This window comes from Dromiciops gliroides, chromosome 1 (assembly GCF_019393635.1).
Source record: "Dromiciops gliroides isolate mDroGli1 chromosome 1, mDroGli1.pri, whole genome shotgun sequence".
NCBI lineage: Eukaryota > Metazoa > Chordata > Mammalia > Microbiotheria > Microbiotheriidae > Dromiciops > Dromiciops gliroides.
In genome coordinates this window covers 482826938-482847545 of record NC_057861.1, presented here as the reverse complement: position 1 = coordinate 482847545, position 20608 = coordinate 482826938, and the positions used below count along the sequence as shown (strand labels likewise).

At 38.5% G+C, this 20608-nt stretch overlaps 1 protein-coding gene across 4 annotated transcripts in view; it reads right to left on the bottom strand.

Annotated features, from left to right (window-relative positions):
- Positions 1–859: 859 nt before the first annotated feature.
- Positions 860–20608, bottom strand: part of SLC24A2 (solute carrier family 24 member 2) — a 345977-nt gene continuing 326228 nt past the window's right edge. For all 4 annotated transcript variants that reach the window (XM_043979806.1, XM_043979800.1, XM_043979817.1 and 1 more), the window contains 2 exons: positions 20012–20178; positions 860–11408 (listed from right to left, as the gene is read on the bottom strand). In XM_043979806.1, the coding sequence (XP_043835741.1) occupies positions 11159–11408; positions 20012–20178 (417 nt within the window). In that variant the 3' untranslated portion in view covers positions 860–11158. The remainder of the gene's footprint in view (positions 11409–20011; positions 20179–20608) is intronic.

Below are 20608 nucleotides of genomic sequence, written 5' to 3'. Positions count from 1 at the left end.
ATGTATGTGTATATAATTGTATATATATGTATATTTTTATTTGTTTATTTTAATTTGGAGGTACCACTGGAATGCTTATCCACTGCACTCCATTTATCTTTTTCTTTATTTCTTTTTTTTTTTTTATAAGTGGGGCAATGAGGGTTAAGTGACTTGCCCAGGGTCACACAGCCAGTATTTGTCAAGTGTCTGAGGCCGGATTTGAACTCAGGTCCTCCTGAATCCAGGGCTGGTACTTTATCCACTGTACCACCTAGCTGCCCTAGGTTATTTTCTTTTTCTTTCTTTTTTTTTGGTTGCACTTCATTTATTATCCCCGGCTCCTCTCACATGACCAAACCACATCCTTTTCTAATCATATATTCCTGTCAATGTCCAACTTGCTATTGACTTATTATTAAGTACTCTTTGGGGCTATCCTAGTTCCAGCATTTTAAAAATAAAGTTTTACTGTAATTTTGTAGGAGGAGGCAATGTAAGGGAAGGATGCTTTAAGCTGCAAAGCTGGAATTCAAATTGCTTCTTGAGTACTAGATCCATCATTCCATTAGTCTGGGCTAACAGTCACAGGCTCTTCTGTCTCTTTGTCATGAAGCATCCTATCAGTGGAAGTGTGACTGGGCAAGACAAAAAAAGTTTTGCTGATTAAGCTGCACCAAAGGCCAGGTCTCTGGAGTAGGTCAACTCTTTGGTTGCTGACTGCTGCCATTTGGCTTGAGAGCAGTGAACCTCTGAGGAGGGATGGATCCAGAGATCTTGGGCATCTAGGCTGCTTACTTCCCTCCCCCCATCCAGACAGTGAAGACACTTAGCTCCTGAGCATTACGTACAGACCACACTGAAGAAGAAACCAAACAAATCGCTTCAGTATTTTTATTATCATTATTATTATTATTACTTCACATTTAGAAGACTTAGTTGCATAAATTGACCTGTGTATGAGCAAATAATCATCAGGAGTAGTAACACATGGGGCAGGGGGTGAAACATTAGTGTGAAAAATACAACAGGAACACAGTGAAATTCCCTGTATTGGAGTGAAACATGAGACAGAAACACAGAATCTCAAGTGGCCTATGTACAAATGAGTATAGCTTTCATCCTATGTACAGATTCATTTTTGTAGAGAATAAAAGAATAAAAGTGGTTTTGACATAGATTATCTTCCAGTGAATAATGATCAATGCTAACATGTAGGCAAGGAACATAAATTAAACTGCCTCAAATTGATTTTATCAACTGGCTGATGACAAGAACTGTCACTTGAGGGGGAAAGGCAGATTAAAATCTTAAAAAAATAAAAGCATATGAAGACTTATACCTGTGAGAAAAAAAAGGACCTTTATAAAAATGGCAACTTGCAATTCCTAATGCACCCTAAGCTAGCCAAACAACCAGAAAATTTGTTTGTTTCAGGCCAATGAACCTGAGCAGTGTGGAATAGTGGCTAAAGGGTCAGCTATGGAGTCAGGAAGACCTGCTTTCAAGTCACTCATGTGATCATGATCAAGTCAGTCAACCTCTTAGTCTCCATGCAAATCTCTAAGACCATGAGTTATGGTCAGGTTACTGATTTGCATCAATGGAGAGAGTTTTCACCTCAAGAGTTTCCCCATAGCTATAAAATAACAGGTCCAGATAACACCTCCTTTTCAGATCTGGTCTGAATGCATACTTTCTTTCTTTTTAAAAAAAAGTTATTTTTTTCAATTAATACCATACTTTCTGCATGGAGAACCAGCTAGCATTCTCCTACCTTGCATTTAAGAAAACCTGTGAAGCAGGAAGGTGCTTTTTGATTCCTTTGTTTCTGGTCACTATTTGAGAGGGGTGGCTACTTTAAGAAACAAGGTGGGGGGCATCTAGGTGGCACAATGGATAAAGCACTGGCCCTAGATTCAGGAGGACCTGAGTTCAAATCCGACCTCAGCCACTTGACACTTACTAGCTGTGTGACCCTGGGCAAGTCACTTAACCCTCATTACCCTGCCAAAAAAAAAAAAAAGAAAGTAAAAAGAAAGAAAAGAAAAAAAGAAACAAGGTGGAAACCAACTGATAAAGAAAATGAGGCAGAGAAAAGTTAAATGTTTTGCCCAGGTCATAAGACCAAATAGTTCATTAGGACTCCACTGCAGATCTTCTGAGTCTACCAACGAGGAAGTATCTAGTGGCTGACTGCAGCAGAGTTGTTAAACACAAGCGACATTCCTGAGTGACCTCCATAACTAGATTTAAATGTAATTGGGAAATATATAACAAAATAAATAAAAATAAAATAAAACAAACAAAAAAGAAACAAGGTGGTTTGATCCTGAAAGTTTTATGTCTAGTAGTAGGAATAATAATCAGCCTTAACTTTTTATACACATCTTGGGCTTGTATACAGGGTACAATTGGGAGACAGATACTGATAGTTGAAGGGTTTTCCTGCCCAAGACAGGGTTGTTCTTCATACTATAAGATGACTCTCAATAGAAGGAAATGGTTGGTTAAAATATTTCTCATCTACCTCTTCTCATCTTTTGAATGAACCCAACTCTTCAATTAATGTAAACATTTAAACAGGAAGGAACTATTTAGTCATATTTACCTCTGGTTTTAACTCAGAAATGGAGGGATTTCCACCCTGAGTTGTGGTAGACAACTCTGGAAAACGAGGCCAATTTATATAGGGATTTTTACTAAAGAATCATATAAAAAAGATGTAATGAGGTAGGTTTCTACTGGCCTCAAAGGGCAGAACCAGGAATAATGGGTGGAAACTTAAAAGATGCAAATTTGGGCTCAATGTCAGGAATAACAATTCACAGCATCCAAAAGTTCAATGGGCTGCCTAGACAGGATGTGGATTCCCTCTCTGGAGGTTTTAAAGTGAAGGTGGCATGATGTTTTTTTTTTTTTTTTCAGTGAGGCAATTGGGGTTAAGTGACTTGCCCAGGGTCACACAGCTAGTAAGTGTTAAGTGTCTCAGGCCGGATTTGAACTAAGATACTCCTGACTCCAGGGCTGGTGGTCTATCCACTACACCACCTAGCTGCCCCAGTGGCATGATCTTTTATTGGGAATATTACAGAGTGGGCATTCCTTTAGGGAATTCATTGGATTAGAATAGATCCTAGTTGAAATCTCTTCCAAATCCAATTCTATGTTTCTGTGAAATGAGTATTTTTGGTTAACACAAAATACCTTTTGCTTTGTTGGGAAAATGTGGGGTGTGTATGTATCTGGATTGTGTGTGAGTGGGAGGATGGTCTTTTAATACTATTATCACTTGGAATTAATTTTGTTCAATGCAGCCCACCATACACCGGGCCAGATACTATAGCATTCAGGGGGAAGTCAGTAGTATATTTTCTTAGAAATCTGTTTTTAATCAGGTTCACATAAACAAGGTCCATATATAATAGCTAATATTTATGTAGCATTTTTAGAGGTTTGCAAAAAATATATATACATATAAAATCTTATTTGAGCCTCACAGCAACCTTGTGAGGTAGACACCATTATTATCCCCATCTCATAGTTGAGGAAACTGAGGCTGAGTGAATTTAAGTGTCTTGACTAGGGTCACACAGCTTGTAAATATCTGAGGCAGGGTTCAAACTCAGGTCTTTCTGCTTCCAAGTTCTATACTTTACCCACTATCCTACTTAGACAATGCCCAACTAATCTTAGACACCAAGAGACATCAGAAATCACTATTTGCCATTTTAAATAAAGGAACTTTTTAGGTTTAAACTACATGACTATATGGACACATTTATTTATTACTTTAAATTTCCGTGGCAGAAGTCCCATCTGATGCCTCATCTTGGCATGGGGGTGAACTGGGTTCTTGAAGACCATGCCAATGAAACATAAGATTTGACAGTTTCTATAACCAAACTGGAAAGGCTTTAAGTATGGGCTGGGTGATGGATCCTGTTTCTGTAGTTGGAGGACCAGTTTAGTTAAGATTGGAGAGGTTCATCACCAAAGCACTGGTTACCAGATAATAATAATAATAACAACTAGTATTATTATTTTGGCCACAGTAGCTCAGAAAGAACTTCTCTAAGGCATGGAAGGGGTATGAGCAACATCAATGGAGAGAAAACTCCTACTGATGTAGTTATAGAACTTTTGACATTTTAATATATGTTTGCTAATTTATCCATTCTTCTACTCATAGTCATATACCTTGCTTGAAATGGGTTAAGTTGCATTTTTTTTAAATTGAAAAATTTCAAATGCACTAAGAGAGTGTGCCATTTAAAGGAAATGAGTAATAATTTCTTTTGTAAAAATTAAAAATGCTTTGGTAAAGTGAAGAATCATATCTGATTTTTCTGTTTCATAAGTTTATTTTCATTTAGAGTTCTCTGAAAGTGGGACATGTTTAATTCTATTGGTAGGAAAGTAGGATTGCCCTTATACAACAGTTAAAAGTATTTAAAAAAAGACACATTTTAATTTACAATGATTACTATGAAACAAGTGACTAATGAATTATTAGTTGAATACCTACATTCAAAACACCTGAATATTTGAATTATTGTTATTTTATGGCTTCAATTAAGACAGCTATGTCTCATGGAGTAATATAAAGTTCAATATTACAAATAATTAAAAAAACCTCAAAGGTATTTATATTCTTCTGATTTCATCTAATAATGGAAAGAATTTAGGATTTATCCAAATTATATGGAATAGGGTTGCCTACCCAAAACCCATATAGCAATATATATGTGTATATTTTTTAATATCCATAGAATTAGAGTGTTGGGAGATTTGATCTTCCTCCCCTCCCATTCTCTTTTCATTACATCATTAAAAGTATAGTATCCTGCTTTACATTTGTGGATAGTTTTTATTGAAATGTCAATGTAAAGCCTTGTTACAAAATTTTAATTAAAAAATCATAATAATATGGCAGAATGCAAGAACCACTTGCTAATTCTCTGTTGACCCAAGAGCTATTTTCTATTCTCTGTTCCCCATCCTCATCAACCAGCTTATAATTCATACCAAACCTACCCCAAGAGAGGCATCATGCAAACTCTGAAATTAATGCCCTGAAATTATAGCAATAGATTAGATGACCTCTGCATTTACTACTGTCTGACCTTTGAGTTCAACTTAAGAAAGCAACAGATTCTATTGAAAAAAATGATAAGATTGAATGCAAACAGTCTTCCTTGTTTTCTTGCTTGTTGTTGAAATGGCAAAGCTGAACTGCCCCTGAAGCATCATGTGGAGTCCCAGAATGTGGGGTTCCAGTCTTCCTTCAGTGCATCCTCTGATTTATAAAATTTTGTATGTATGTAAGCATCTGCCAAGTAGGAACTCAACAAATATTAATTGAATGAATGGAAATTCCTGTTATTTTGACTAGCCTTGAGTTTTACTACCATGGTACTCTCAGAGTTAATGCCATGGAAATTAATTTGCAAAGCAAATTAACAAATGTTTTCTGAGTACCTCTTACATTTGACACACAACAAGGTTATATTGGCATTTTCTCAACTGAACTGTATCAGATGAGGTCCAACATGCCCCACCTTATTTTGAATTTTGTTTTAGAGAGGTTCCACAACAATCTAATTCAATCACTTCAATTCAATTCCACAGACATTTATTCTACTCTACAAGCAAGGCCCCCGCTGTGCTGGGCACTATAATAGTAATAATGGGAATCAAGTGTAATTTTTCTGAAACAATGGATCAGTACTGAAGTATGGAGAATTTTGAAAAGTCTAGAGGAAAACCATAAAATGGTTAAGAGATTGATAAAGAGAAAAAAGGCCTAGACAGAGCCAGGACTAATTAGGCAAAGTAGAAAGCTAATGTGCAATAAGGGGTATTTTAAAATGTCTGAACTGAAACATGTCTTTTAATCTCCCCACCATTCTACTCTCTAATGCTTATAGGAATTTATTTCGTGATATATCAAGTTGAATGCTTGATAGAGAAAGCTCACATAGTAGAGGAGTGGTGGTATGTAATTTTCAAATCTAATATAAGGGTACATAATTTCTTTATCCTAGGTTTAGACTCAGGAATAAAGCTGGGAGGATTAAACATGGAGGAAGGGGGGCTGAAGAGTGATTTAATTCTGACCTTTTAAAAAAATAATTCAGGGCAATTATAGAAAATTGCATCACTATTCTTCATTACTTCTCAGGGCAAAATGTGGACAAATAGATTTGGGCTGTGGCATGAAGTATTTAACTTGGGTTTAAGGGCAATTTTTCTGGTCCCAGAATTTGGGAGAGGCTGTAGAATTTTCTTGTTGGGAGTCTTTTTGAAAAGGATATGTCTGGCTTGGCTTGGCTTGATTTTGGAGTGGTCTTGCACTGAAATTATAGTGTTAGACTAGATGACCTCTGAGGTTGCTACTATTTGACCTTTGAGTTGAGCCTATGAAAACAACAGGTTATATCAAAATATTATACACATAGCAAGAATGATATGCCAAATCTTGAGCGGGTGATTTCTCCTATTCCATGCATGGTTGGCCCTCCTGGGCATTTTCAGGAGAAATTCATGCACACAGGGCATGCAGACTAAATGAAATACCAACTGCTCCCAATGTTCAGTGAATATATTTTATTCAACACATTCATCATTTCCTTTGTGATTTCTGAAAAAAAAATAGGATCTCATGCATATGTCAAAGCTCTCTTTGGCTTAGTCATGAGAAGAGCTGGGCCTTCAGTTTCCTTAGCTGCTCATAGGGCAGAAATAGGCTTAGAGCATAGAAATTAAAATTCTATCCATTTATGCAGACTTACAATCAGTCATGGCAATTTCTTTTTATTCCCTAAATCTGTCCAGGTTTTCTAATCAATTGATTCATTAGTCTAACCCACTTCCTACTTTAGTTAAATGAGCAGCTGCTTTCACAAGAGTTGCCAGAGATCAAGATATACACCTGATGGCTCAGCATTGTTCTCTATGAAAATAGTTTCTTACTCAATTGCTATGATCATTTTTTTGTCTCTAAAGTAGCAATATGGTCCCTGTCCCTACCTCCCAACTCCAATGGAATGGCTATTAAACAAGTTCAACCTGAAATAAGGAGTGGCTAAAACTGGATCTTTATGGAATTGAGGCTAGTAATTATATAGCTATTCTCCTTATGATATAGAATGTGGTCATTAAATTCAACAGTGAACACAGGACTTGGAGATGGCATAAATATACATGCTTGTCTGTAACAATATAGGCATGCCTACTGGCCTCCTCTGGAATTTCTCGATGATTGCCAGCCCTTTTCTGTACAGTTACAACTGCCATTGGTGGCAGGGAAATGAAAAATGTGAATGTGTAGAGAGTATTTTGTATGTTAGTCATACTTTACAGTGTCTATGCAGGCCATAGGGTCAATGGGAAACATACAAAGATTCACAGGCAGACAGGTGCATATACTGATAGATAGATTAAAGGGGATGGATTCATGGCTCTTGTTTTTTTCTCTTAAGCATCTGTCTAGCTATTGCCTTGTTACATTTCTTATTGCAGACTCCATTTCAATTTTGATACTTGTCTCCTTCCCCCATCCAACTATTTTCTTTTTCTTTTCTTTTTTTGGGTGGGAGCAATGAGGGTTAAGTGACTTGCCCAAGGTCACACAGCTAGTAAGTGTCAAGTGTCTGAGGTCGGATTTGAATTTAGGACCTCCTGAATCCAGGGCCAGTGCTTTATCCACTGCGCCACCTAGCTGCCTCCATCCAACTATTTTCAACACTTAGAGGATGGGGTCTGAAGAAAGCAAACACATGACAGTTCTCTGCCTGAACCAGAGAGCAAAGTCAAGGCTCTGGGACATCACTCTAGGAAGCTCTTGTGTAGAGATAGGGCTAAGCTGAAGAAAGAACATGTGGGAGAAGGGAATAAACCAGGGGAATAAGAGGTAGGAGGTTGCCTGGGTTAGGTTCCAATGATGAGTTGCTAATACAATGGAAGGAGCCTTGTCTGTAGAGTCAGAGACCAGTGGTCCAAGTACCACCTCCATCTATTGCCTTCTTACCTCTGTGACCTTTGGTGAGTCACTTCATGTCCCTGGACCTCAGTTCCCTTAGATGAAAAAATGAGGGGATTAAGCTAATTGTTTTCCAAGGTCCCTTCTGCTTGTAAATCTATAATCTTGAATGATAGAAGGTGGTTGGGTGAATTAGAAAGTGGTAATCAAGAGGGAACCAAAGCATGGAGTTTCTGAGGGGGCAGCTAGGTGGTACAGTTGGAGAGAGCACTGGATGTGCTGTCAGGAAGACCTGAGTTCAAATCCAGCCTCGGACACTTATTAGTTATGTAACCATGGGCATGTCACTTAACCTCTGTCTGTTTCAGTTTCCTCATTTATAAAATGGTGACAATAGCACCTACCTTCCAGTGTTGTTGAGAGGATTAAATGAGATAATACTTATAAAGTACTTTGCAAGCATTAAAGTCCCCTCTAATCTTTGGAAGAAAGCTGCCATTCATGGAAAAATTAATCAATCATCTAAATAATGATTTTTCCAAAAGATCCAATAAAATAGAAACTGTAAGGGATTGGATATTCTGAGGGGTAAAAACAAACAATTCACTATCACATTTAAGGCTTCCTGAACTGTATGACCAGAGGTAATCAAATCCCACCAATGAGGCCCAGTAGAATGGGGTGAAAGAACAAGAAGAGAATGCTTGTGTATAGTTGTATGGCATACAGAAAGAGTGCACATTTATATATGAACCCCAAAATATATGAACCCAGGACACAGTGCGGCATAGTGGATAGAAGGCCAGTAAGGGGTCAGGATGTTATGAGTTCAAGACCTATCTGGGACATATACTAGCTTTGTGACTATAAAGAAATAACAGACTCTAAATGTTCCAGGTAAGTTGGTAAGACTTTAAATTACAAACAAGTTGTTGACCTGAATTAGTGGAGGGTGTTTCCACATGAGGAGTTCCACTGATTAAGTCATATGTCTAGATGATCAGCCTTTCTTCTGTGTACACCTCTTACTACCCTACCCCCCCAATTCAGCTATAAATGATTTATTTTGGGAATGTGTGTGTGTGTGTGTGTGTGTGTGTGTGTGTATGTTTGTGTAATAGTTTTGTTAGGAACCGTCTGTCAGTGAGGGGCTGGATACTCCACAGTTACTATGGAGTACTGATTGGCTTGAGATTGGTGGCCCTTCTCTCCTCTTTCTTATCAGTAGGTCTTATTACCATCTCTCTCTGTGATCATGTACATGCATTTCTATACCTGCCTATATTAAAATAACCGATGATACCAGTGACACAACATAATGAAGATTAATGGATATGTGATTCCCCAATTGTGTGATATGATCTATATAGCATGATCTATATCAACAGAGAGGTCCAATAAGATGAATAAAGAATATTGGGGCACCCTGAATTCAGATTTTTTTATTTCTTTTGTTGCAATTACAATTCTGAAGAAATCAAACACTTGCTTTCCTTGTTTGCCAATTCTCTTTTTTTTGGGGGAAAGGTCGGGGGAAGGAGAGGGTCAGCTTTCCTCTCTGCTCCTATATAGAGATGCAGAATCACACACGGAATAAATTAGAGATGGAGAGTACTAAATGAAATATGATGGATTGTCTGTGTGACATTGAGAAAATCCATGTGACAAGAGCCTCATTGCAATCAGCTCTGAAAACAGCATGGAAAAATTGTCATGTGTAGCCCTTAGCAATCTATCTCCCCTACAAGCAGGATACATGCCAGCAGTATACCTGAAGGCTGCTTGGATGGCGGAAAATGCAGAAACGGTGACATGCATGACCTTTACCCAAATACTGATCTGAAACAAGCCCTACAGTTAGCCCAGCACAGAGTAACTCAGAGGTCAGAAAGAAACCTCACTGTAGAATGCTAAGCCTCTACACTATTTTCTTGAGTCTAGCTCAGCCTAGTCCTGACGAGCATATCTCCTGATTACATCTCTGATAGGGCTAATGACTTTTCTGGGCACTAAGATCATCTCTCATCACACCGAAAGGATTTTAAAAAGAACTATGTGCCCAAAGACATCTTCTCTCCAGATAGTAATCCATTGCATAAAGCTAAACTTTTTTCAAACTAGGTTGGGATCGGATGTTACTGGAAAAGTGATGCAGATAACAACCATAGCTCAAATATCATTCTTCTTTTCATAATGATAAGGATGGCAGGACCGTTAGAATGACAAGGGTACAGTTTATATAGTCTTGCTGTTTTAGGAATAAAGCTAATTGATTTAGCAGTCATATAGTCTACTTGCATGCTGGAGAGATAGGAGGAGAACCTTCCTTTTCATTCCCCTCTCCAAAATGTTGGTTTGGGTTTTATAGCTAAGTGGCCTGAGGAACCTTGTGGGTTCCGAGCTGTCACTGCACATGCAGACTGGCTATTCTCTGGCTTCTCAGTACAGTTTGTAGGAGCATTTGGGTGCACCTACAGGGTGGTGCAGTCTTTATGAAATACAACACCAGTCCTCTCTAGTAAGCGATGCTAATAGTTTCTAAAACCTTTCCATTTCAAGAGTCTGTGCAAGCCCAACTTGGATGTAGGTTCCAGGAGAGATGCTCAGGCAATCTTTCCCTTGCCCAACCCTAATTCCACTAGATGACACTTTCCAACAAGGCCAGCCTGAACGTTGGTACCCCTCCTCAAATAGGTACTAAACAGATACTAGAGCTATCCCTGAAATGATACATATTTATACGTATATATAGTTCTTCTTTCTTCGTGTGTGTATAAGCATATATTAATATATGTATGGAAAGAGAAGTGCAATACATAGAAATAGGTGGTTGGTATATGTATATATATGTATATATGTATACATATAGCTGACATTATAGCTCATGTTGTTATAGCATTATGTACCTCCGACCAGCGAGGAGTACGACCTGTCAGTGGCAAGCAGAGAAAAGCCACAAATGACTGCCCTTGTGTCTTCTGCGTGGCTGTGACAGTCATTCAGAGGCAGCAGCACATGAAGTGAACTTGGAATCCATCCCTCCTTAAGCCAAGGAGATAAGCTTTACAAAAATAGAGGGTTGTTTGCTAGCTACCTCTTCTTCAGGGGGTTTAGAGGACCCAGGCTGAGAGAGGATAGGGATTGGGGACCATCCATTGCTGTCTCAATTATTTATTTAAGAAATGGCTTTTCCAGCTATATGGAGATGGGGCACATGATAATTCTGTCCTCTAGGAGGACACTGACTACCAGGAATCCAAAGTACAGGCCAAACATGGTAAATCCCAGGATTTTGTTCATCCTCCATTTGCAGAGAGCGATGGAGATGATGACGAAGAGTAGCATGATGAAGAGGAGAACGATGGCACAGAAGAGACCATTGCTGCTGACTGTCACTGGTTTGAATCTGTGAATAGCAGTATATAAGAGCCAGGGCAGTGGCAGTCTGTGAAGAAACAGAAGCAGAGACAAAAAGGTAGGGAAGGGGAGAGGCAAGTAGTGATCAAATATGTTTTAAAAGACACTTAAAAGAAATGAAGACTCTCATAAGCTGTCATTGCAAAGGGATGTCTTTTTTTTGTGTGTGTGTGTGGGGGGCAATGAGGGTTAAGTGACTTTCCCAGGGTCACACAGCTAGTAAGTGTCAAGTGTCTGAGGTCGGATTTGAACTCAGGTCCTCCTGAATCCAGGGCGGGTGCTTTATCCACTGCACCACCTAGCTGCCTAAGGGGATGTCTTTTTTTGGTCTATTATGGTGGAACTGAGTTGGGAGTCAGGGGAGGAAATGACTTTGTTCTTTTTTGATTGGAGGACAATTTTTTTGGGGGGGAAATCTAAAGGAAAGAAATTTCTATAGATAAACAATTCATTTATTCTCTATCACAGCAGAAAGTGATTTACGAATTTCATTTGAACTTATCTATATTTTCCAAATTTAAGTTTTGATGTGACTGTAAAAATGCAAAGAGATGACGTTGCAATGAACAATCCTTTATGAGTACTTAATTCCAACTTTGTGACTGGAGTAGGGCTTGGGAGAGATAGAAACTTGGTACAGAAAACACTAGACTGGTCCTGTTCTCACAGAAGCTATTTGAGGGGGTGGGGGGTGGGACTGAAGCCAGTGAGAAATAAATTTCTCAACAGGGCAGGAGGCTGAGGAAGCATTGCAGTCCAACCTGGTTAACTACGTACCATCAAAAAGGGAGGAGTTGGGAGATGAGTGATGGGTGAAAGGAGAAAATATTGGAGAGGCATTATGGTATAGTAAAAAGAGTTTTGGACTTGAACTCAGGAGACCTGATTTTAAATCTTGACTTGGTGTTTATTAGCTTATAATCATGGGCAAATAACTTACCTTACTGTCCTTGTCTGTAAAAAAAGAGATAACCAATACTTGTACTACCTCCTTCACAGTGTTGTGAAGAAAGACCTAAGAGATCTTAATGTATTATATAAACACGTTATTATTGGTAAGTAGTTAAGTAATGTACTATCTTCAGAGAAGCATCATTCATCTATTCATGTAACCACACAAATACCAACTAAATACTTACTGCACATAAATCAAACTGCTTTAAGCAATGACGGGGGATACAAAGATTGACACAATGGTCACTATCCATTTTCTGATCATCATCTGAAGACTTGAGTTCAAATTCAGTCTCAGACAACTTTCTAGTAGTGTCACTCTGGGCAAGTGACTTTACCCAATGAAATGAATCTACTGGAGAAGGGAATGGCAAACTGCTCCAGTATCTTTGCCTAGAAGACCCCAAATGAGGTCACAAAGAGTCAGGCATGACTAAAATGACTGAACCTGATAGCTGTTATAAAACTATGAAAAATGTATTCTGCTGATGGAAGCTAATAGAAGTTTAACAGTGAGATGAATTCTAGTGAAGAAATATATGGTGGAAGTAAATAGCAGAGGTTGTTTGGATTCCTAGCCAGCCTCAGGTATATTCTATTAAACAAAAACAGCCTGGGGAACTGGGTAGGGTCTTTATCCTAATATCCTAATGAGTTACTGGAACCTCTATTACAACTAGGAAACTTAGGCAGCTCTCCAAGGGACCATTTGAACTGAGGTTGACCTGGACTAGGGTCTCATTTCCTCAGGATCCTCTAGATTCTAGAACATTCTTCCCTCCTTTTCCCCACCACTGCCCAAATCCAAGGCAACTTCAGCACTTCTTTGGGATGTGATAGAACTAAACAGAGGTACGCGAATAGGATATTATTCAGTTTCTGCCAACTAGTACTTGGCTCTAAGTTAGACCCTAGGATTCTTCTCTGTGTAGCAGAGTTTCAAGGCACCACACAATTTGAGACTTGGAAAGGATTTCTAGTGGTCATCTATAATTTTTTTTTTTTGGTGGGGCTATGAGGGTTAAGTGACTTGCCCAGGGTCACACAGCTAGTAAGTGTCAAGTGTCTGAGGGCCAGATTTGAACTCAGGTCCTCCTGAATCCAGGACTGGTGCTTTATCCACTGTGCCACCTAGCTGCCCCCCAACTCATCTATAAAAGGAAGACCCACTACAACTTATCTGACAAGTGGTTATCCAGGTGGGCCATTCCATTTTTGGAGAGTCCTAAATGTTAGGAAATTTTTGCCAACATTAAGCCAAAATTGGCCTTTTTACAACTTCCTCCTGTTGCTTCCAGTTAGGTACCATAGAGTCAAACAGAACAGATCTAATCCTAACTCCAATGTCATCCTTTCAAATATTTGAAGACAGTGATCATGTTCCCCTGAGTCTTTTCTAGGCTTCATACACCATCTTGGATGCCTTCCTCTAGAAACTCTCCAGTTCATCAACATCCATTGTGAATGTGGTGGCCAGAAATGAACAGAATCTTACAGAGGAGATCTGATGAGGGTAGTGTGTAGTGGAATCTGCTAGTGCACCTTTCTATTGCTGGCAGTTAGGCCTCTCTTTGAGTTTTCCACTAAAACCCTCAGCTCTATTTTTTCCTACCACAATTCCTATCTATCCATGTATCCCTTGTTTTATACCTGTGAAGATAATTTTTTTTGGTATCTAAATGAAAGACTTTACATTTATCCCTTTTTAAGTTCATTTTAATAGATTCAGCCTAGTGCTCTTGCCCAGAGGTGTCAAATCAATAACCTACTTCATGAAGAGACCCCCAAAATCCCTGGCCTAAAGCAGATTAAAATGTAATTGAGAAATGCTCAATAAAATAAAATATAAATATAATACAACACAGATAATGTTAATTTGTGGTTTTCTAAGTTAGTTTGTATTGTATTTGTATTGTATTTGAGTTTGTCTTACCACTTTCTCTGGCCTATCAAGATGCTTTTGCATCCTGACTTGTCATTTTCTGTGATCTCTATCCCTCCTGACTTTGAGTCACCTACACATTTGATGACCCTGTGATTTGTGCTTTATCCAAGTCACTGATAAAACATATTAAACAATATAGGGAGGGGGCAGCTAGGTGGTGCAGTGGATAAAGCACTGGCCTTGGATTCAGGAGGACCTGAGTTCAAATCCAGCCTCAGACACTTGACACTTACTAGCTGTGTGACCCTGGGCAAGTCACTTAACCCTCATTGCCCTGCAAAACAAAAACAAAAACAAAAACAATATAGGGACGGGCTAAGGTCCTTGGGTACTCTACTAGAAACCTACCATTGACATTAAACCATTAATGACTACTCTTTGTGTCTGGCCATCAACCAGATTTGAATCCATCTGATTTATTATCAAGTAATCTATAAGTCTCCATCTTCTCTGTAAGAAGAGTATGAGATATTTTATCAAAAGTTTTGCTAAAATCCAGGTGAAATAAATCCATGTAATTCCCAGCCATCAACTAGTTTAGTAAACCTATCAGAAAATGTAATTACATTAGTCTGGAATGACCTGATCTTATTGAAGTCATGCTGACCCTCTGTAATTATTGGTTCTCTTTCTAGATATTTGCCAAGCCATCTCTTTAATGATCCACTCTAGAAATCTCCTAGCAATCAAAATCCAGTTCATTGGCCTATTGTTTGCAGACTCTATTCTCTTTCCTTTTTCTGAAAACTGGTACAACATTTGCTCTTCTCCAATCTTGTGGTACCTCACCCATTTTGCATGATCTTTCAAACATCACTGACAGTGGCTGAACAGTCACATTCCCTGTTTCTCTTAGAATCTCGTTGTTTTCATCTGGACCACATAACTTGAATTCAGTAGAAACAGCTGGTTGCTCTTTTAAACTATCTCCCTATTTGAACACCAACTACCTATCAGTCATTTTGGTTCTGTTTTTATTTCTAGTGTAGAAGTTATTTTTCTTTACATAGAAAACAAAAAGAAAACAATTGAGCATTACTGTTTCCTCTCTGTTGTAAGTTATCATTGTTCCATCCACCCTCCGTAAAGATCTTTTTCCTTTTTTGAGGCTCCATTTTCTCCCAAGATAGCTAAAACTCCTTTTTTTTTTTTGATGTTTTTACCAACTTCAGCTCATACTGAGCTTCAGCAGTCTTGATGACATTTTTATACAACAATGTTGTTTCAGTTGTGTCCAACTCTTTGTGACCCCAATTGGTGTTTCCTTGGCAAAGATATTGGAGTGGTTTTACATTCTCTTCTCCAGCTCATTTTATAGATGAGGAAACTGAGGCAAACAGGGTTAAGTGACTTGCCCAGGGTCACACAGCTAGTAAGTGTCTGAGTCCAGATTTGAACTCAGCTTTTCCTTATTCCTGGCTGGGCACTGTATCCACAGCACCACCTAGCTGCCTTTTATATATAATAATGCCACGTTCTTATATTCATCCTTTATTTCATGCCCTTGATTCCATCTTCTATACATTCTTATTTTAAAAAAAAAAACACCTAAGTTGGTTTATGAATTCCCTGTGTACTTGCATCAGCCTCTTCAGACACATCTCATTTTCCCCTCCTTCACTGGAGTTGTTTCCCTTTGTGTCTTTAAAATTTCATTTTTGAGCATCTCTTATCCCTACTGGCCCGACATTTTAATCCTCAAGAATTTTAGTCCATGGAATCCTACCTATTTTTTCTCTGAATCTAAGATGAATGCCTGAGTTCCCTCTCTTCTCTCACAAACATTAGCATGGAGTAGGTCACCTCCCCCGCAGGCAGAGACCATATCTTTTTTACCTCAGAAATCAATTGTTCCTTGTTACTGAGAATCAAAAACAGAATAGAATTTCTTCTTGTTACTTCCTCTACCTTTTGAAGGATGAAATTATCATTAAAGCAAATAAAAAAGGTAGCTGTTCTGCCTTTGGCAGAGAGAGAGAGAGAGAGAGAGAGAGAGAGAGAGAGAGAGAGAGAGAGAATAAATATCTGGATAATTAAAGTCTCTCCATGACTACTATCATGCCCTTGTACCAGATTTGTGACTTGTGTCACAAACTCCTCATCTATTTCCTCTTTCTGTCCAGGAGGTCTATAGTACACTCCAATTGCAAAATCATCTCTATTTTTCCCTCTCTTTGACCTTTAACCAAATACTCTCCATCTTGTTTCTCCCTCTAGTTCCTGGATTACCTCACACAAATATACCTTCTTTATATACAATGATACCATACCTCTCTGTTTACTTAGTGGACTTAGCTTATATAAGGGGCTAAAATTCTAGCTAGTCTGTCTAAAATATCTAATGAGTGGTCGCCAATAAATTATAAGCTTTAGCAAGAGTTAGACTTTTAAGCATTTATTAAGGAGAATAAGAATTTGTTGAAAAGAAAGAGAAAGGCCTAGATTCATCTATCTATTAAAGGGAGAGTGCATTTCTAGCCCCCTTCTCCACCTGAGTCCTGAGTAAAGAGAGCGAGAGAGCCTGCCTTGCCCCCTCTTTCTCCCACAAGCAAACGCCACTTCCTGACGCCAAAGAAAAGCTGCATGGTCTTGCTCTTAGAGGCCTTCTCCTCATGGTGGAGCTTTCCTACAGTAAATCTCCAGCAGGTGGCGTCTTTCCAATTGTTACACTTATCTGTCTATCTTCTTATTTTTGAATAAGGTATACATACCCAGAGCCATAATCCAGTAATGGATTTCATGTTATCAAGGTTTAGTGATGTCTATGAGGTTAAATTTTGTGCCTTAGGACCTTCCTCTTATACATATTGCCTACATAGGCATTCCTATATATAGACATTTGAGGTCATAGGTTTTTACTAATGACTTCTTTTAAAAAACTATCTCCTATGGATCCCAGGTATCTCACCTGTTAGTTTTCTCCTTCCTTCTTTGAAATTACTCTCTATGGTATCTAAGTTGGGGCATATAGACATTCTTTCCTCCTCTATCCTTTTTCATTTAAGGGCCTTTTATTTAGATTCACAAGATATTTGGCCAACACAATCTTACCAGGAAATCTAAAATTTCTTACTTTTTTTTATTTAAGATTTATGCCTATTTACCTCAAAAAGGATTTGAACTGGCTATTTCTTGTTGTCACATTTATACTTTTGACTAATTAACTCCAGTTAGTTAAGTTGAAAGGCATTAGGTAAGGGCATATGTCGTCAGCTTACTTTGCCATATACACACATATACACATACACACAGACTCTTTTGGTTCTGTGAAGGAAATATTTCATGTTTTTGGTCACAGAAAATAGGAAATGGAGAAAATAATACAAGCAGTAGATAGTAAAACATCTGGATCAGTAGTCAGCAAGGCCCAAGTTTAAATCCGGCCCCATACACATACTAGCTCTGTGATTTGGGGCAATCACTTAATATCTCTCAGCCTCAGTTTCCTCATCTATAAAATGGGGGTAATAGCATCTACCTTACAAGGTTGTTGCAAGGATCACATGAGAGAATGTGTGTAAAGTGCTTTCCAAACCTCAGAGTACTATATAAACACTAGTTATTATCATCATCATTGTTATTATTAATGCTTATGTTTATTCTTAAGACAATGAGATTTAGACATGATGCAAGCTTTATGCTATTTAGGTGGGTTGGTGGCAGTTTGGGATGGTAGTAGGGAAGGAAAAGTGGTTGGTGATGGGCTAAGTTCATTCATTTCTTCATTCAGATTGAATTAATTCCTATTATGGGCAAGTTGCTTTGCTAGGTGCTATGGGGGGATAAAAAGAAGGTTTGGAAACTTTACCTCCTCTCAGGGAGGAACACATGGGATGAGCATGAAGAGATAACTGACATTGTGATACATTAAGGGCCAAAAGAGTCAATAGGAAATGAATGGTGAAAGGAGCACAGAATCGCAGGATTCTAGTATCAGAAGGAAGCTCAGAACGAAGAACATAGAATATTAGAGCTGGAAGGAACCATAGAGCTCATGTAGTCTAATCCCTCATTTTGCAAAGGAGGAAATTGAGGTCTAGAATGGGTAAGTGACTTAAGTGACTTGCCCTAAGTCACACTTTTTTTTTGGGTAGGGCAATGAGGATTAAGTGACTTGCCCAGGGTCACACAGCTAGTAACTGTCAAGTGGCTGAGGCTGGATTTGAACTCAGGTCCTCCTGAATCCAGGGCCAGTGCTTTATCCACTGCACCACCTAGCTGCCCCCCAAAGTCACACATTTTACAGAGCTGGGATTCAATCCCAGGTCTGCTGACTCAAATACAAATTCAATCTTTTTTTCCCCCTTTCCCCAGAAACACTAGGATGATAGTTTTTGGTTTCTGGGGAAAAAAAAAACTGGGCTAAAAAACCCCAAACATTAAGTGATATTGAATAAAATGGGTCAAGAGGTACTTCCTTAGGTTTTCTGTTTTGGGTTATGTTTCTAGAAAAGAAAAGCACAATATAGGAAAATTTTGTGGGAAGACCCTAGGGAGCTATTGAATATGATTTTAGGGAGTTGTAGGGATACCAGTTTTGATAGTAACCAAGGCCATATGTAGCTTATTTGGTTCTCACCCATTAGACTATGAGTTCCTTGAGAGCGGAGACTGTCTTTTACCTTTCTTTGTATGCCTAGTGCAGAGCACAGTGCCTGCCTCATAGTAAATGGTTAATAAATGTTTGTTGACTGAGTGAGCAGGGTCCAGACATTATTTTCTCAGTGACCATAATAGCTGATGAAAAATGCTATGGTTTAGAGTGGGAATGGAAGTTAAAACTATAAAATGAAAATGGAGATGAATTTAAAAGCTTATTTTGTATGTCAACCTGAGCCAAGCTAAAAATGAGTAATGGAACTTACACCTGTATGTGGACAGTTTGCCCCCCTGAGAGCCCTCCTCACCCTGGCATGGTGTTTTTGCACCTTTAATGGAATTCTGTGTAGACTCTACTGGAAAGGATGCAGTAGGAAATGAGAATTACAAGAAAAATGAAGGAAAATGGACACAATTCCAGGGATTTGGCCTTTTAGAGGAGAGTTTAGCACTATCAAAATGATAGCACTTTAACTCCTGATAAGAAAAATTAGATAATAAGGAGAATTATTCTTTTCCACCTGGTCCCTCTCTAGAAAATAGTTGTAATGACAACTATAGGTCATGCAAATGGGACATGACCTATAATTTTTCTGACTTTTAATAGTCTTGGAACATATCCATGAGGATATTTACATAAATGGAAGCTTCAAGTCATGCCAGTATTTTTTTTTTTTTTTTGCTGAGGGTAAATGGATGTTTGTTATTGGATTCAGATATTCTTTTAATGATCCAAATTCCAATTGGTGTCAAAGGAAATTTTCTCTGGGGCCAGGGTGAAAAGAATAGAGTGGAATTGCAAAAATATCTCAAACAGACTTAAGTCCCTATTGTTCTAAAACATACAACCAATGTATGGGCTTGTAAGTTTTTTGAGGAAGTGAAATTTCCCAGAGGAGTTCCTTAAATATTCAAACCACACTGAGACTCTAATACCCTATTTATCTAACAGGACTGAGAGCAGAAAATGTTAGCTGTGAGGCCTCGTTGCTTCTAGCTAATATTTTTCATTTTTGACTAGCGAGTTTCATGTTTGGAGATTGCTGTTTTATCTGTGAGTGCATCTGAGCAGAAAAAGTCAGAATGAGGCAAAGCTGATCCCCTGTAAATTCAACAGCACGAGTTCTACTTACCCCACCGTGATGTCAAAGATATTGCTCCCAACAGAGCTGGACACTGCCATATCTCCAAGTCCTTTCCGAGCCACTATGACACTGGTAATGAGGTCAGGGATAGAAGTCCCAGCAGCCAAGATGGTGAGGCCCATAATTTCTTCACTAATACCAATGGTTTCGCCAACCTAAATGTGATAATAATAATAACAGTAGTAGTAGTAACAGTTTACATCTGAATAATGTTTTATGGTTTACCTCCCCACTGCCAATACTAGAAAAAGAAGGAAGGACAATTGTGCCCTCAGTCCTGAGGTCTGAAACTCAGTAACAAGAAGGAAAATTTTGTAGAAAGCTTGATCCCTATGACATAACTTAATGAGTTTAACAGCTCAAACCCCATCATTTTAAATACAATCTCTCTGAGATTAGGTATGTATGTCAAACTTCTATAATGTTTGTAAGGGCAATAGAGAGATCCGTGGTGGGTTTGGGCAGGTTGTGATATATTACAAAGAAGCAATTACTAAGGAAAAACAGTGTAAATGATGTAATTGAAAACATGTATGAGGGACAATGATAGATTGGCCATGTGTTGAGAATGATGGAAAGCCAGTG